We start from the raw sequence: 17,470 nt of genomic DNA, 5'->3' as shown, positions 1-17,470 counted from the left end.
GTGGTGGTTTTTATATTCTATATTTGTTGTCTTAGTGTTTTTATTATGTCTTGGGCATCAAACAAGGGAAAGGCTACAAATGTTTAAAATAAATAATAGGTAAATGAAAACCTTACTTTCATCCCCTTTTATTAGAACCTGCTTGGCTATTCCAAATTTACAGTCGTCATCTCTTACTGGATGAAAAGCTGGGATTTGGCCACAAATTTCTTAAAATGTAATTTTGGAAGTAGGGTCAGAATAAGGTTCAGGCCTTTGAGCAGTGAGAACTGAGCCTGTCAGTGCAGTCCTTCCTATTCTAGGCACTGATGCGTCTGCATAAATATACTGTTAGTAGGAAAGGTGTTTTCCAAGTGCCATTTTCTCTTCTCTTGTAGGCCAATTGCAACCTTGTCTGTAGTGATGAATATGGCCCAGAAACCAAGCGCCGCATGGCCCAGCTGAATGAGAAGGAAACCCCCTTTGAGCTCATTGAGGCCCTGTTAAAGTACATTGAGACCCTGAATGCCCCAGGAGCAGTCCTTGTCTTCTTGCCTGGCTGGAATCTGATATACACCATGCAGAAGTACTTGGAAATGAATCCACACTTTGGTACAAGCGGTTTTCAGCTTTCTTCCTGTTTCCCCCCTCCTTTTCTGGTGTGTTCATAAAGGTGAAAGAGATCTCGGGCTCCCTTATGTGCAAGGAGTCAGTGGCTGAAAGAGAATGAACAGCAGTTTTAAAAAATAGTGGGTGAGAGAAAGTTGCGTACTTGTACATGTGGACTTTTATAATGTTACTTCTGTGTGCTTCTATTGTAGGAAGTCAGCGGTACAGAATTCTTCCTCTGCATTCCCAGATTCCTCGAGAGGAGCAGCGCAAAGTGTTCGATGCAGTGCCCCCCGGGATGACCAAGGTGAGTCTCCCTTATGGACTCTAGGCAGAGGATAATAGGCAGTCCTAGGTGATCTTGTATTCAAAATAAATTTCTGTTTGTCTTCCCAGGTAATTTTATCCACCAACATTGCAGAGACCAGTATTACCATCAACGATGTTGTCTATGTTATTGACTCTTGCAAGTGAGTTTTTGCTCCTCTTGTTTGGTTTGTTCAGCAAAATGCGTTCTGTGGTGTTATGTAATGTTGCCCTGTGTGCCAGGAAACGTAGGCTTCAAGAGCTTTGTTCACCTTTTACTGTTAAGTACCACCAGGTTAAATAAACATCTAGAGGAAAGGTGAAGATTGAGGGAAACTCGTGTTTCCTACCAGGTGGAACACATAAATAAGCGTATTTGAGGAGATAGGTGTATGTAGGGTGCTTGTTATGTGTCAGGGCAGCATGGATGTGATGCGGCAGCAGGATAGACGAGATTTAAAAGAAAGTGACTGGGAAAAGGATACTTGAAATGAGAGGCTTTTCTCCACTAGTTCATAAAATACAAATGAGGTATGAGGCAAGGAGAAGACTTAACACAGCTTGAAACTATACTTTATAAACTTGTATGGGAGCAGGACGGGCAGTATCGTTGCAAGCTGGGTTCGTCTCTCATTAAATGTGTCATGTAACAATGGTACTATACATGTGCACAAATTAAGAGGATGCATGAAACATCTGGCACTGTGAAGCTAATTCTACAGATTCCATCAGGCTTCTACATTTTTGCTCATCCTGGCAAGTGTACCACCGTGCTCTGGTGAATGTGAGGAGGAGCCTGCCTTGGAGCAACTGGGGATTATCCATGGCTATCCCTCCCTCCCTTGTCCCAAGGCGTAAGAAAAGCTGGGAGAGGTTCCACTGCTGTGTTGTTGAGTTGATTAGAGTTCCTTGGCAATGCAAAGGTAAACCAGCAAGCCCTTGCCCTTTCCTGGCCTGGAATAGGAAGGGGGGGAGCTGGACGGGCTTGTCTGCTGCTGGTGGGTGGGCCCATCATATTAAGCCAGCATGTTCCCCATTTTGCTTTCCTGCAGGGAAGGTAGGTGTAGGAGGCCATTATTTGGCTGCTTGTCTTCAGAGGTGCTTGTCCTCTGCCTAGCATCATCCAAACAAGCAGGGGTGGACAGTGGCCAAGAACTTTACAACCCCTGTTTCTGGCACTCTCACAAAGGGCAGCCCAAAACGGTAGGCCCCTTATCTCCAATGGCAGAGGCCTCATAGAAGGGCCATGGAGGAAGATCTTGATACCTTGGCTGGTACCCAGGTCCCAAGCTGCTATGGGGCTTTGAAAGTTAAAGCCATCACTTTGAATGGCTTCCCATGAGAGCACAAAGGGCATGCTGAGCCTCAGTCCCACCAGATGTGCCCTCTTCACCTGGTTGTATACAATTGCCTTTGGGTTATCCTAAGAATAATGTAGGAAATTGAGCATTCCTTTAAAATGTTAAAAACTGTTACTCATCGTGGAGTTCCCAATATTTTTTTAACCTAAAGCAGCTTTTCAGACTGCAGTCTCCATTGGCAAACTGGTGTGAGAGAATGGGGGGGGCATCTGAATACTGTCATCTTCACCAGTTCCCATCTTCAAATTGACTCGACCTCTCCTCCCCTTCCCAAGCTTCTTTTGGCCACATAGCATACCTGTTTGTTATACTCTGAGGGGCTAAATACAGCTTGGGGGGATTGGAAGAATCTACACTGACTTGGCAAACTGAGAAGGGGGGGGAGAGAGAGTTAAGATACTGCTTCTCCCTGTACCTGGAAACTGGGCCACTGTGGCTGCTACAGATTTAAAAGCATAAAAGCTAAAGCCAAGAGGCTTTGAAGTCGTGTGTAATTTCAGCCTTGGAAATTTGCTGGACTGCCTATGAATAGTTCTTAACCGCTCTGCTCTTAAACTTCCTCCTGCTTTAGAGTAGTATGGCAATCTGGATTGGGTACCTTTGCTGCTTAGAGATAGAAATCAAGTTAGGCTAGCTATGTCATCTTCTGGAGGGGAGGGGGGTAAAGAACTCCTCTCCAGTTTAGGACCTACCATTTCTCCAATTTTAATTCCTTCTATCCCATGCTATCAGTTGTATATGGTTGGTTTGCTAAAATTATATGTTAATCCCCCCCTTTCCTGGTATATTTATACTGCAGTCACTGCCACTTTAGTGGCTGATCTATAGCTGTCTCCTCGTCCTAAGGCAATATTTCCCCATTTTCCCCCCATGAACCACTTGAAAATTGATGAGGGCCTTGGCAGACCACTTAATGATTTTTCTGCCTGTTGTAGCAATTGTAATGTGCTGTGTTCGATGCTGTATGGTTGTTAATTGTATTTCAATTGCTTTTTTTATTTCTTATGTATTATATTCTATTGTATCCCATAGAATTTACTTTGTAATACAGTAATGTACAATATAGGAAATAAGAGAAGAGATTCAAATACAATTAAAATCCAGTATGAATGTGCAGTCTCCCATCTTCCACCACAAATCCAGTATGAATGAAGCTTGCAGGCCACAGTTTGGGAACCGCTGCCTAACACATCACAAGCCACGCTGTTGTTAAGGTGTCCATAAGGGAAGATCGGAGAGCTCCTTAAACCATCTCAAACTTGAACGATCCTGGATTGTATTACAAACTACCTCTGTGTGCTAACGCCTTGAAAGGTTTTGAGCATCTGATTTTACTTTGCTTTGAATTCAGTATTTGAGAACTTGGGAGTTATTTTTCTAACTTAACTTCCCAGACAAAAGGTGAAGCTCTTCACTGCTCACAACAATATGACCAACTATGCCACTGTCTGGGCTTCAAAGACTAACCTGGAGCAGCGGAAAGGACGAGCTGGCCGTGTCCGTCCTGGATTCTGTTTCCATCTCTGCAGCAGAGCTCGTTTTGAAAGGTAGGGTTGCGCTCTGCCACTCCATAAAACAGTTAAACTGAACTGGGAAAACCAGATGAACTCAACCCCGGAGAGATGAGGTAATAGGTACAAATTGTGTTTCCTTAGGGTAGAAATAAAGAGGAATGGTGGTAGCCTGTCATTTAAACCTGCACTGTTTTCAGTTAGGCAATTTTATATTCTATATTTGAAATGAACTTGTTCACTTTGCTATTACTACTACTCTGCAAGCTTCCACTAATGGATTGCATCTCCTCTACTCTCACTAAGAGCCAAACTATATAGGCATATCTGTTAAGTACTCATCCCCCATGTGCATGTTTAACTTTTAACAAGAAAAATGAAGAACGAGAGTACCACCACCACCTTAGCTCCCAGCCTCGGCTGCTTGGAAAAAACCTTCCTGCCTGCCTGATGCCAGAAGTGAGCTGACAGGGAGAAAATGGCTTAACGCAAAAGAGGATGGGTACCCCACACCCCCTTCATAGCCTTACTGGGGAGTGTGCGTTGTAGTAAACACACCACACACACATACCACACCTCTGGTTTGACTCTGAGATGTGAATGGGGACCCTGTGGCTCCCCAGATGATGTTGAACCCTAACAAGTTCTGTGTAAACAAGAGATTATCAGCTAGGCATCTACACAAATAAGCACCCCCTGCTCACACTTCTCTTTAGTTTAGTTCACATTTTGGGGAGCCCGAGAAGGATTGTTACACTGCTAAGCAGTAAGCTCTCTTGTGGCATATATAGGTGGTTTTAGGGATCGGTTTTGGCAGGAGTAGAGAAAATAAAAGTATTAGTATTATTACCAGTTGACATGAATATGTCCAAAATCTTTTCTCCTCTCCATTTTGTCTCCAGGCTTGAGACTCATATGACTCCTGAGATGTTCCGAACACCGCTACATGAAATTGCTTTGAGCATCAAACTGTTAAGACTGGGAGGGATTGGACAGTTTCTTGCCAAAGCTATAGAGCCACCCCCTTTGGATGCAGTGATTGAAGCAGAACACACACTCAGAGGTAGTTGGCTGATTCTTCCTGTCAGTCAGCATAGGAGGTAGTCTCCCTCCTTAAAACTCCCATGTCATACATTCTCTTATATAGTTTATTATACACACACACGCATATATATATATATATATATATACACATACACAGATACACTCCGTAGTTTATCATCTGATACATCTGTGAATTGGTTCGTGCAGTTGTTTTATACATGTTTCTTGCCTCTGAAATCTTCAGTTTTCTCCACGATATGGCAGCTAAGTCATTCACTGGGACTCAGTGGGGTGAACATGTTTTAAAATCTTAATTTACTCCTGCTTTATTTACAAAAACAAGTACTTGTTTTAACCTGTAAAGCCCTAAATGGCTGGACTGTGATGTGCAAAGGACTGCTTTCTCCAGTACAATCCTGACCATTAGTTGAGAGCTTCATCTGATTGCTGTCGCTTTCAGAGGTGAGATGGGTGGATACCGGGAAAAAGCCCTTTTCTGCGGTAGAGTCGCTAACCTCTGCAGCCTGTGTATATTGACTGTTGTTGAAAGAAGAGGCCTTTTTTCCAGTATCCTCCCTTCTAACCTCTATCAGATTTTTGTCATTTTTTGGTAACAGTTTTCAATTATACATTACATTTGCTTTTTTTATATTGGCTATTTTTGGTCTTTTTTCCACTTCTCATCAGTTCTCTAAGAATTGTCATGGTAAATTCAAGCAAGGTCCATGTAGTCCCGCATTTTATTTCCAACCACAGCCAGCCCTGATGCCTTTTTGGATGCTTGCAAGCAGGGCTGGTAGGCAACAGCTCTTCATTTTGATTCCATCAGCTGTGCAGATGAATGAACGATTACTTTGAACCCAACAGATTTTCTAATGCACACTTTTTATCTTTTCAGAGCTTGATGCACTGGACTCCAATGATGAACTGACACCTCTTGGGAGAATTTTAGCTAGGCTGCCCATTGAACCTCGCCTTGGAAAAATGATGATAATGGGATGCATTTTCTAGTAAGTGCCATTTCGTAAGATTAGAAGTATGTGTGAATTAATAGGAGGACTGAGTATGATTGTACTCTAAATGAAAAGGTGTGAATTCTGTTGGAGATCAACTTAAAAAAACATGAGACCAAATATTAATCTATGTAGATGTTATTTAAGATCCAAACTTGGGAAAATGAATGGGCTGAAATAATTGAGGCTAGCCTCCCCCTTTCTAATATCAACACCAGTGAATTCTCCTGTACATTATGACTGTTAATAACATAGTTAGGTATCTGGTTTTGTTGAAGTGGATCTCTAGCTGTTAGTAGCAAGGCCATGAGAAAATTCATTCTGTGGTTTCTGTTTCAGTGTGGGAGATGCTGTATGTACTATCTCTGCAGCCACCTGCTTCCCTGAGCCATTCATTAGCGAAGGGAAGAGGCTGGGTTACGTCCACAGGAATTTTGCTGGAAACCGGTTTTCTGATCATGTGGCCCTGCTGTCAGTTTTCCAAGCCTGGGATAATGCAAGGTAAATTGATTTAGGACAGTATAAGCTGTGAACAGCCACATTACCTACAAGGCATCCTGCTTTCTATAAAAAGTTCAGCGCATCAATCTTTACTGTGGAGTGACTTGCAAATCAGTCTGTCTTGTCCATTTTTCCTTTTGCAGAATGGGTGGGGAAAATGCAGAAATACGTTTCTGTGAGCACAAGAGACTCAACATGGCTACTCTTAGAATGACGTGGGAAGCTAAAGTGCAGTTGAAAGATATTCTTGTCAGTTCTGGATTCCCAGAAGGTAAAATGCCGTGTGAATGTAACAAAACTTGAAAAAAGTAATTTCAAGATTGGAGGGACTGAATATTGGGAGACCAGCCTAATAAACAAATATGTGGCAGTGCAGACCCATGATGAATGTTTCTGTCGCACATGATTTGGTTAGAGGTTTTTTAACACTTGTAACATTTGAGATATGGAGAGTCACCTGTGGCCATGCAGCTTGTATTGCAATGGTTGGTGGCAGGGGATGCACTCTAAAATGTGGCCCAACGTATCTTGTTTTCCTCAGAATTTAATTCCACCGTTCTAGATTAATTCTCCAGTAGTCTTAATCCCATTTTGGATTGAATTACATAAACACATAGGGAATTTTAAAATGTGAGACCTCTAGACATGCAGTTGCTAGATCTACTGTTGCTATATTAGGTCCCCAGCTGTGCTAGCTGCTTCTTCCTGATTGTATTGTAGGGAAGGAAACATGGTTTTCCAAGTAGTACTTCAGTTTTAAAGGAAATACTAAAAAAATCCTAAGTATTTAATTTCTCCATTGCAAACAAATATTTTATATTTGTAGAATGAGTGTGTACTTTGAGTTTACAACACTCAAGAAATAGATGTGAACTGAAAATTCAAATACTTAAACACTATTCAGCTTGAATTATTAGGTTTTCATTACTTTGTGCAAGATGCAGAGGTAAGGCAACTTTCTGTTTTCTTTTCCAGAGTGTTTGATGACCCAAACATTTAACAACAGTGGACCAGATAATAGTCTAGATGTTGTCATCTCTCTCCTGGCCTTTGGCTTGTATCCCAATGTTTGCTTCCACAAGGAAAAGAGGAAGATTCTAACTACCGAGGGTCGCAATGCACTAATCCACAAATCTTCTGTTAACTGCCCATTTAGTAGTCAGGACATGAAGTACCCGTGTCCATTTTTTGTTTTTGGAGAAAAGGTAGGCAAATGTGAAATAAATGCTGTGTTATCAAATTAGCATGCATGTTTGAGTATGGTTTTAAACAATAGGAGTGGTATGGTTGCGTTTGTTTTTTAATGAAAATTCTGTGACTGCAATGTGAGAACTTTCACAATGCCATCCCTGCATTGTCTAAGACATGGCCTACAGCTAGAGAGTTGAGACCCACTACGGTGTTGTAGCATGATCTAAGGCAGGTTGCAATAGCAGTACTGCCACCATATAAATATTTAGTAATAAATTAAGAAAGGGGGCACCAAATGTACACTTTTAAAGGTGGGTCCTGGGACTGAAAAAGTTGAAGACTACTGGGTATTCTGCTTATTTTGGCATTAAATGATATACGTAAATTAATAATTCAGGGAACCTGGTTTAGAATAATAAGTACAGCGTTCTTTATCAACAAGTAATGACTTTAAAGTCCAGTTGAAATCCAATTTTGTGGTATTATGCTACCACGTCGCTAGAGCTTTGTAACTTTTTAGTAGCTCTAGGTTTTTATAGCCACGGAAAGAAATAGTCTTGTTTCCCACTGTAGAAAATACTGAGCACTTAGAATAAATTTTATGCATTTCTGGAAATTAAACTTGAATAGGTGTGATTTCAGTATTTGAGATTTTTAGGGCAAGGGAGGAGGGGAGCAGACAGACTAGTTAGGGATAAAGCAAATCAGAAAGACATAGGAGCCATTCTTCTCTTGGGACAGTTTCAGTCTTCTCATTGTCACTATGAAACCTTTTTGTATTGTTTTATATAAGCCAGAATGCTGTCATGGGGTTCTTAGTTCAATGTAGTGCTAAATCCAGGGTCCCATCAGCACAAGGATTACTGCTAGAGCCATGGGACTTTCTCTGCTCTCCTCCCCCATATGCCCCCAAAATCTGTTCTGCTGGTTCTCCCAACCCTCTGGAGCAGATTTGGGGTGTTAGTAGAATACTGCCTATGATTTCATATCATGCACCATAATGCATGCTGCCATAATCCACACAGACCTCTGTATGTTTCTCTATCCACAGATCCGGACACGAGCCATCTCTGCCAAAGCAATGACCTTAGTGAGCCCTTTGCAGCTGCTTCTCTTTGGCTCCAAGAAAGTTGTATCTGATGGAGAGATTATTATGTTGGATGACTGGTAAGAACTTTTGGCTGACTGTGGATGTTAAATGCATGTGGGATGACTGTGAGGTACAACAGTTGGTTTCATAGCCTAAAAGGGCTGTATAAGGAAGTGTAAGAACAGATACATTTTGTTGGAATGTTATCTTAGTTTAAAGGGAGATAATAATTTGTTTAGCAATTGTCACTTGTTAATTTGAAATCTTGAGGTACTCAGTGAGAAGCCGCGTTCCTGCTCTTGAATCTTAACAAAAGCCACTACGCTCATGAAATTAATCTTGCATGTCTGCACCTTTGTACCAGTGTGAATACTAGCAGCGTTTCTTCTGCAGGAAAGCCTTTGACATCATGGTTTGTGTTCTTAACGGAATGGTTAGGGTCTGGTCAAGTATTGATCTGTAGTGTTGAGGTATCAGATGTGGGAGTGTAAGAGAGAAACCCAGCAGTTATTAAAACAGAGTTTTGAAGGCATAAAAAAACCCTTAAAAACAAAATTTGCAGTTGCACTCCCTTTCCTGTCAAAACGGCCCCATCAGAATTCTCAGTTTTCTTACAAAGTTTCAGTTACCAGACTTTATTGGAGAAAATGATAATACAGAGTTGATACACAACGGGTGGAACTGTTCTGCTAATTAAGTGGAAAGTGCTAGGTATTCAGGATGGATATATTCATTTGCTAAATTGCCTTCTTTCTTTAGGATCAAACTGTGTATGCCTCACAGTGCAGCTGCCTGTATCGCTGCCTTGCGCGCAGCAATGGAAGCCCTTGTAGTGGAAGTAACTAAAAATCCAGAAATCATCAGTGACCTAGACCCAGTGAACAAGCACATGCTGAATGTAATTTGTGAAATCTCCAAGCCATTATCTGCTGGCATCAACCTCACAGGAGGCACTATGAGGTTAGCTCCAAGTTATGTGCCCCCCCCAACACTCTTGAAACTGCTCCATCTTTTGTCCCATTATAGTTACTTCTGATTTGTTTCCTTCTTTTTTCCTGGTTTTCTTTCTATGTAGTTTCAACAGTTGGACGGGTATTTTATTTTATATAAATATTTTTTTCTTGGTTGCATGGCTTTGGTAAAAGAAGTCCCCCCCCTGCTTTTAGGGAACACAAATTGCTAGACTTCTTCTGTTTGCATGTGTGCACATGTCCATAGAAAGAAACCTCTTGCTTTTCAAAACAGTAGCTGCATTGGTCTGATGTACTAAAAAAAAAAAAAACCCTCTGTATACTTATTTGAAAGCAACCCCATCAGACCCAGTGGGGCTTATTTCTGTGGAAACCTATATAGGATTGGAAATTCTAATCTTGAGTTAGCCATGATGAAAATTTGAGCGGCATGATCATTAACTAATCTGCAAGAATCTAGAACAATTTTGTCTCTGGCATGTGGCCCCTGACAGATTACCCCCAATGGAATGCAGGCCTCAATAGAAAAACATTGTCCCACCTGTCTTACAGTTCTAATGCAGTATTTTCACTTGTTTAAATTTCCTGAGATGCAAAGGTGTTTTAGCCAGAAATATCGCAAAGATCAGCTGGAATAAATGGGCAATATTCACAGTGGAGTCCACGGGAATTCATATTGGAAAACTACTTAGTTCAGCTGGCCTTATTTGTGGATTAATACCGAAATTTCAGGATAGTAAAATAAGCAAATAGTATAGAAGACTCTGAAAGGGTGTCAGGGTGGTAAGTCAAGAAAATGGCAGATGAAATTTAATGGTAGTAAGTGCAAATAATGCACAGTGAAAAAATCCACTATTTTTGTTAAATGAATTGCTTGTAATTATTGGTAAAAAGATTATTAATCAAGGTAAGACGGGTGATGTTGATGAATAGCCTATCAGTTAGGAAAAGGTGTTTACACATTCTGGATAGGGTTGCATTTCCCCTTAAGCACCAGGTTGGAGGCTTAGAGATATGGCTTGGTCCAGGAGTACTATGGATGTCTAGGCTGCAGCAGTAACTTTCTGGGTTTTTCACCAGCTTTAGCTAGGATTCAGCTGCAACCCCTACATTGAGACAAGTGATCTGGCCACAGTTATCCATGTCCCAGAAATGTACTTCTGGCTACAAGTTTATTTCCTAGCCCAGTTCAAGGTGCTGGTTTTGACTTTTGAATTCCCAAATAGTCTGGGACCTGGGTATCTAAAAGATCACTTTCCTCCATATCAACCTGCCAAGTAATTTAAGATAGTTGTTGAAGGACCTTCTGTGAGCATCCTGACATCGAAAGTTAGGTGGGTGGCTACCAGAGAGAAGGCCTTGAGTGTGATGGCATCCATATTAGGGAATTCCCTAAGCATGTGCACCAAGCGCCAGATGACATCAGTCCTGTTACCTTGGGCTTTTACCTGATCCCTTTTAATTGGCTTCTTTTTGTTGCCTTTACTGTGATCCTTTGCTTTTTTTTTAATGTGGTTTTACTAAGGTTTTTTTTTTGTTAAGCCACCTTGAAATATTTGTTATAAGGCAGGATGTACATATATCTCATAATAAAATTCCTCAGGAATTATATTTTTGAGTTATAACAAGGACCATTTAAAAGTGCGTGCTGCAGTGAAGGGTAAATACAGCGTTACGAAGAAAAAATAATTAGGGTGATGGATGTTGCCATGCCATTATGTTCTCCTATGGAACATGATGTGCATTTCTTTTGCCCCAGCTCAAGAAGGTACAAAAAGACAATGCTGATACTTTAGGGGAGGATTAAATAGTTGAGGCTTCTTAGAGAGGAGAAGAATGTAATGTAGAGGAAAAACTTCACCCTTAGAATAAAATATTTAAGTGTCTTGAAATGGAAAGTTAACAGGAAGGCTATTTCTTTTCATGTTTCAAGTTATCAATGTGAAAAAACATTTCCTAGCGTAAGAGCCATAGTAATATATTTTTAGGGATTGTACACAAACTTTTATAGACATGAATAATGGTTCTCATTTTGTTTCCTAGGTATGGCGATGGGCCTCGTCCACCCAAAATGGCTCGATATGACAATGGCGGTGGCTACAGAGGAAGAGGAGGTGGCGGCTACAGGGGTGGATATGGAAGTGGAGGTGGTGGCTACAGGGGTGGATATGGAAGCGGTTATAATTCTTACCATGGTGGCTCTGGGGGAAGGGGATATTCAGGTGGTGCTGGGGGAGGTAGCTTTCGAGGTGGTGGTGGTGGTGGTGGTGGTGGTGGTGGCGGCGGCTTTCGAGGTCCAGGAGGGTACCAAAGTGGGGGAAATAGAGGAGGTGGGTTTAGAGGAGGATGGGGTGGTAGGGGTGGATACTGAAGAAACAATAGTACCACCCAAATATGATGCATGATCTTGTTTTCTTTTGTATATTTCTTTGCTTGTAATGTAGAAGTGTTTCTCATCCTAAAGTTGGAAATAAAAAAATAAACCCCCAAGATGCTGAAAAACGTGTAGTTTATTTTCAAAAAAAGCCCAATGCGTTTCAGCTGCTGGATAATCTGGCCTTCGTCAGGGGCTATGATTAAAATTACAAAGACACACTACATTATTACACATATAACACAAAATACATTGAAATATAAACTCACGTCTTACATAACTAATCTGTACAAAAATTTTACTTACATGGACTGGTCTGCAATGTTCTTTTCTAGCAAAGTGGCCGAAACACTTTGGGCTTTTTTTGAAAATAAACTACACATTTTTCAGCATCTTGGGGTTTCCCCCTTTTTTATTTCTGGCTCTTTGGGTGCTTGCCACTTTCTGTTTTTGGTTTTCGTCCTAAAGTTGACAATAGATTGAAACATTGATTTGAGTTCTGATATATATATAATATTCAGATTGTTACAATAGCATTCCATAATGTGTTCATTTTGATCCTAATAAAACAAGTTCTTTTTGAATGGATTGATGTACTAGACAGTGCTTCATTTTGACATCTCTAAATGTCTGACAAATTTTTGTACTTGCAGGAAATTCAGGACTTGCCAGTGAGTTTACCTGTCCTTTTCAAAGCTGATATGATCTGTGTGGAGCCTTCCATACCGAGTCCATGAGGCAGAATTTTAAACTATCTGCTTAAAATATTCTGCTTTTCTACGCTAATATTGTAATACACAACAGTTACAACCCCCCAAATGTCAGGCAGTTAAGAATAAAACAGCATCCCTTCCATTGTATACTTGCCAAATCAGCTAGCACCTTGCCTGCCAATCCAAAAGACAAACAAAATGTTACACCTTGCATACCTTTCATATAGTAAGCATCAAAGTAGAACTTTGGACCTCAGAGGGAAGAATGTTTCACAGCATGGGGTAATCACTGTAAAATGTATACTTCTAGGAATTACAGTTCTGCCTGTGTTAAAATATAAAAGTTAGTATGGAGACTCACAGAGGGAGGGAGAGTCTCTATCATATGTGTTTTCCAGGCATAGTGAGACTTGTCAAAAGACTTTCTATCAGTTTTCCCAGTAGAAACATTAAGCTAACCAGCAGGTAATTTCAGGGATCCCCCTCCAATCTCTCTTTAAAGATTGGTATTACGTTTGCCGCTTTCTAGTCCTTGGGTATGGAGGTAGGTCTGAGGAATAAGTTACATATTTTTGTTAGAAGATCAGCAATCTCATATTTGAGTTATTTGAGAACTCTTAGGTGGATGACCCCTGGACCTGGCAATTTGTCAGAGTTTTTTTTGTCTATTAAACCTAGAACTTCATCTCTTGTCACCACTGTTTTCCTCAGACGCCCTTCTTGCAAAAGTCAGTTCAGGCACAGGGATCTGCCTTGTATTATTGCTTTTGTTTGCCGCCCTGGACTCCTGCTGAGAGGAAGGGCAAGATATAAATTAAAAAATAATTAAATAATAAATCCTCCACTGTGAAGACAAATGCAAAGAATTCATTTAGCTTTGCTGCAATCTCCTGATCTTGCTTTAGCATGCCTTTGAGTCCCTTGTCATCCAAGACTCCAACTGAATCCCCAGACGGTCTCCTACTTTGAATGTTTTTTTTAAAAAAAATAATTGGTTTTTATGTTCTTAGTAATGTGCTCCTCAAATTCTTTTTTAGCATCTCTTATTATCTTCTTGCCTTTCTTTTGCCAGAGTTTATGTTCATTTTTATTCTCATTTGGACAAGACTTCCATTTTTTGAAAGAAGCCTTCTTGCCTCTAACAGCATTTTTTTTACTCTGCTTGTTAACCATGCTGGCATCCTCTTGGTCCTGGTGGTACCTTTCTTGATCGGCAGTAGACACTCCAGTTGAGCTTTTAATGTGTTTTTAAACAACTCCCACACATTTGGAGTGATTTGTCCCTCTTGACTTTGCCTTTCAACTTTATTTCTTTCTAACCCCAGCAATCATAGGCAAGACAGACGTCTCCAAAGGTGTTGGGGGATCCCAGGAGCATCAGCTCTGACTTCTCTAGCCACAGCTTCCAGATACTGGTTGAGAACCAAGATGGTAATTTGTGGATGCTTTGTACAAAAAAAGAGTTGGGGGTCAACAGCGTGCTAATAGCTTCAGATGGTAACTCCCAGCAATTTTATGTAGATCTCAAACATTGGTGCCAATACAAACCCTGTGCAACACCACCTAATAACTCAAGAAGGTTTCTCCAGTTGCTCCCACTAGCTGTCCGGACATGAGAGGAATCAACCCAACAAGATGTTTAAGGTGATGGAGAAGAATATTGTGGAATGCAATATCAAAATTAACATAATCAACAGCTGCATTGTTCCTTTCAGTCTTTAGATGAAGATAATCCAACAGAGCAATTAAGGCTGGTTAAATTCCATAAGTGCAGGATAGGATGCATCATTCCACACTTCCAGAAGCAAGCTCTACCATCACACTTTCTAATGAACGGGAGATTTTATATGGGCCTATAATTTAACTAGTTCCTCATTACATCATGATGGTTTGGGAGGAAGATTAGTCTCGCATGGATATCAGAGATTTTTTTTTTTTGGTAATAATTTTTATTATTCAAATTTTCATAAAACAAATCAAACAACAAAAACAATACAACAAAAATAAAAATAGATCTTCAAGACGGATTGGAAATGCCTAAGCTTCAACAAGACTTTGCTCCTCCTTTCCTGTTGAGACTCAGTCCTTTCTCTGCTCAGAGCACATTCTGTGTGGTCTCTTCCTATCTTTCCTCACTGAATTTGTTTGTATTATTCTTACTCTAGCTTAACGCCTTTTCCTCCTCACTTTCCCATTTTCTTCCTGCTACCTGTTCTCTCATTCTATCTCCTGTTCTTTAAAAAACAAACACTTTTTCCTTACTCTCTCCCCCCTCTGTCTGCCTCAGGAAGCAGGGAGAGGCTCGGTTCTTAAGCAGTAGGGAAGCCTGATTCTCAGCTGTGCTTGAAGATGCCTTATTAAAAAAGAAAAGCTGCATTTCAGTGTTGGAGTAGCGCTCGGTGATAGCAGCAAGCACCCATGCGGGAAGTACTCAGGTGGCTGCCATTGTGAAACTTCCTTTGCACCTGCCATTTTGTTTGGAAGATACAGGCGAAGGTCCTTCCTCACAGGCCTTGGTTTCCAGCGCTTTGGAAGGTGGAGTAACTGAGGCCTTATCACTCAGCCTCAATCCTGACCAGGTGCCCAGTGCTCAAATGGCTGCAAAGGCAGACCAGAGTGAAAAATTGGCAGCAGCCATGGAAGGGGCAATTCAAGTAGTGTCGGTCCCTGCGCCGTCCCTGCCCCTGGCAGGGCAAGCACATTTCCCCCAGCAGGCTCAGAGAGAAATGGAGTTCCTCTGATCTGATAACAACTGAACCATTATGGGTGAAAGAACCCCCCCCCGCCTAGTGCTGCCCTCTTCCACTGTCCTAAGAGCATTCCCTGACAAGATTCCTCCCTCGCAGTTGGCTCCACTGAACCTCTTGCAAAGCGGCCTTTCCTCCCCATTTCCCTTGCTCAGCAGCATAATTTGTGTCAGTGGTTCGTTTTCCTTCAGCAGGCCCTGCTATCACAGCAGAGTACAGGAGACTTTATTGGCTAATATGTCCTCTGAGGTGCCAGGGCTCCTACACCTAAAAGACCTAATGCTGATTCTGCTGTGGCTGCTACAGGCAATGGTCCAGCCCCCACACCTGCCAAATATGTGTTAGGACCAGGCATTGCTTAAAGGGGCATTCTCACTCCAGGTGGAAAGCAGCCAGGCAGGATTAAGAGATATTTCCAATACTTCTGACTTGTCAGGGCATTCAACTACTGGTCAGCAGTTAGACACGGTCAGCAATTCAGACCTTGAAGAAGGTGACTGGAACGGTGACTCAGATCTTGATAAGTTAGTTTCCATAAGACTGTTCCACCATTCTCACTAATTACCTCTGTTTTGTAAAGTGCTGGCTGTGTTAAGATTTAAATACTGATCCTCAAAGGCAACAAAAACCTGTGTCTAAGAGTGCCACGGTTTTTCCTGACTCTTAAGCCATCTTCAGGGTGTATTCCCCTTCCTCCCCCATTGAAAGCAATGGTACAATACCAATGGTCTTCATTACATTAAAAAGATAACCATACTAGAGCCTGAGTTTATGAATCAGCTTAGGACTCCTGCTGTGAACAATCCTGTTGCGCAGTTAGTATCTTGGGTGTGCCTTCCCCAGGACGGGGATGCCCAGCTCAAGGGCCCCAATGAACGCAGGTCAGATCAGGCAGTAAAGTGCTGTCATGAGGCCATTGCATTGTCTATTTGTGCTTCTATCTCTACTTCAGTGTTTGCTAGGGCGACCTTGTTATGGATTGATGACCTGCTTGATAATTCTGAACTGGATCCTGTTAGAATGAGGAAGACTTGAAAATATCCCGTGCCACCACTTTCTTAGCTGATGCCACCATGGATTCCATGCAATTTTCTTGCTATACTATGGCTGCTGAGGTAGTCATCTGTAAACATCTGTGGCTCACACACTGGGATGTAGATTCATCTTCAAGGGCCGACCTAGCTTCTGTTGCCTTTGCTGGGGCTAAACTCCTTGGTGAAGCAGCATTGAATGATGATCTGGTCGACACTAGAGATAAAAGGAAGTCAGCGCCATTGCAGAGGAAAGATGACCGCCATTCCCCAGACACTCTTTTGCATCCTCTAATTCCTTTTGGGGCTATCAGCCTTCCAATCACAGGTGAGATTTCCAAAGTGTTTAACCTTCCTGGAACAGCTCATATTTCCAAGAGGGATCTCAAGCTGCAAATCCCACCAGAGGTCCCACCATCCAACCTCACCAGGGACACCAGCAACAGTTCTGACTCCTCTTTCCTGCCTCTGGTGGGAGGGAAGCTGACATAATTCCTTCCCTGGTGGCAAGCTTCAACTAAGGACATCTCACAAGGTTACAAGATTCAGTTACAAGAGTATCTGCCTGCCAAGTTCCTTCCCTCTCCCATCTCCAGATCTCCACTGTAACATCAGGCTGTCAAGCAGGAGATTCAACACCTTTCGGACATCGGAGCCATAGAAGCTGTGCCTCCAGGTAAGACTCAGTGCTACATTCTTTTTGGTCAGGAAGAGGAACGGATCCTGGCATACAGTACTTAATCTCAAATTCCTTAATTTGGAGTCTACAAAAATTTCTGGATAGAATCCCTTTTGTCTGTTTGGGAAGCACTTCAACCACTGGACTTCATAGCCTCCAGAAACCTCAAGGAGACCTACTTACGTATGCCAATCTTACCGGCTCCTCTGCTTTGCCTATGACAACCAACACTATCAATACTGGGCACTCCCTTTTGGCCTGTCTTCTGCACATTATTTACAAATACTCTGCATCTTGAAGGAATACATTCATCCCTACCTGGACTTCTGATCCATTCAGCAAATGTCACC

General features: G+C 41.7%; 1 protein-coding gene across 3 annotated transcripts in view; it reads left to right on the top strand.

Moving 5' to 3' along the window:
• DHX9 (DExH-box helicase 9) overlaps positions 1–12,514 on the top strand; it is a 29,591-nt gene extending 17,077 nt beyond the window's left edge. For all 3 annotated transcript variants that reach the window (XM_061634071.1, XM_061634069.1, XM_061634072.1), the window contains 12 exons: positions 378–591; positions 801–895; positions 985–1,058; positions 3,650–3,802; positions 4,669–4,829; positions 5,709–5,820; positions 6,163–6,324; positions 6,468–6,595; positions 7,300–7,529; positions 8,567–8,682; positions 9,365–9,565; positions 11,620–12,514. In XM_061634071.1, the coding sequence (XP_061490055.1) occupies positions 378–591; positions 801–895; positions 985–1,058; positions 3,650–3,802; positions 4,669–4,829; positions 5,709–5,820; positions 6,163–6,324; positions 6,468–6,595; positions 7,300–7,529; positions 8,567–8,682; positions 9,365–9,565; positions 11,620–11,947 (1,974 nt within the window). In that variant the 3' untranslated portion in view covers positions 11,948–12,514. The remainder of the gene's footprint in view (positions 1–377; positions 592–800; positions 896–984; positions 1,059–3,649; positions 3,803–4,668; positions 4,830–5,708; positions 5,821–6,162; positions 6,325–6,467; positions 6,596–7,299; positions 7,530–8,566; positions 8,683–9,364; positions 9,566–11,619) is intronic.
• Positions 12,515–17,470: the final 4,956 nt, after the last annotated feature.

Source organism: Rhineura floridana, chromosome 6 (assembly GCF_030035675.1).
Source record: "Rhineura floridana isolate rRhiFlo1 chromosome 6, rRhiFlo1.hap2, whole genome shotgun sequence".
Lineage (NCBI taxonomy): Eukaryota > Metazoa > Chordata > Lepidosauria > Squamata > Rhineuridae > Rhineura > Rhineura floridana.
Note: the sequence above shows the minus strand (reverse complement) of the source record. Positions and strands in the feature narration are given on the sequence as shown.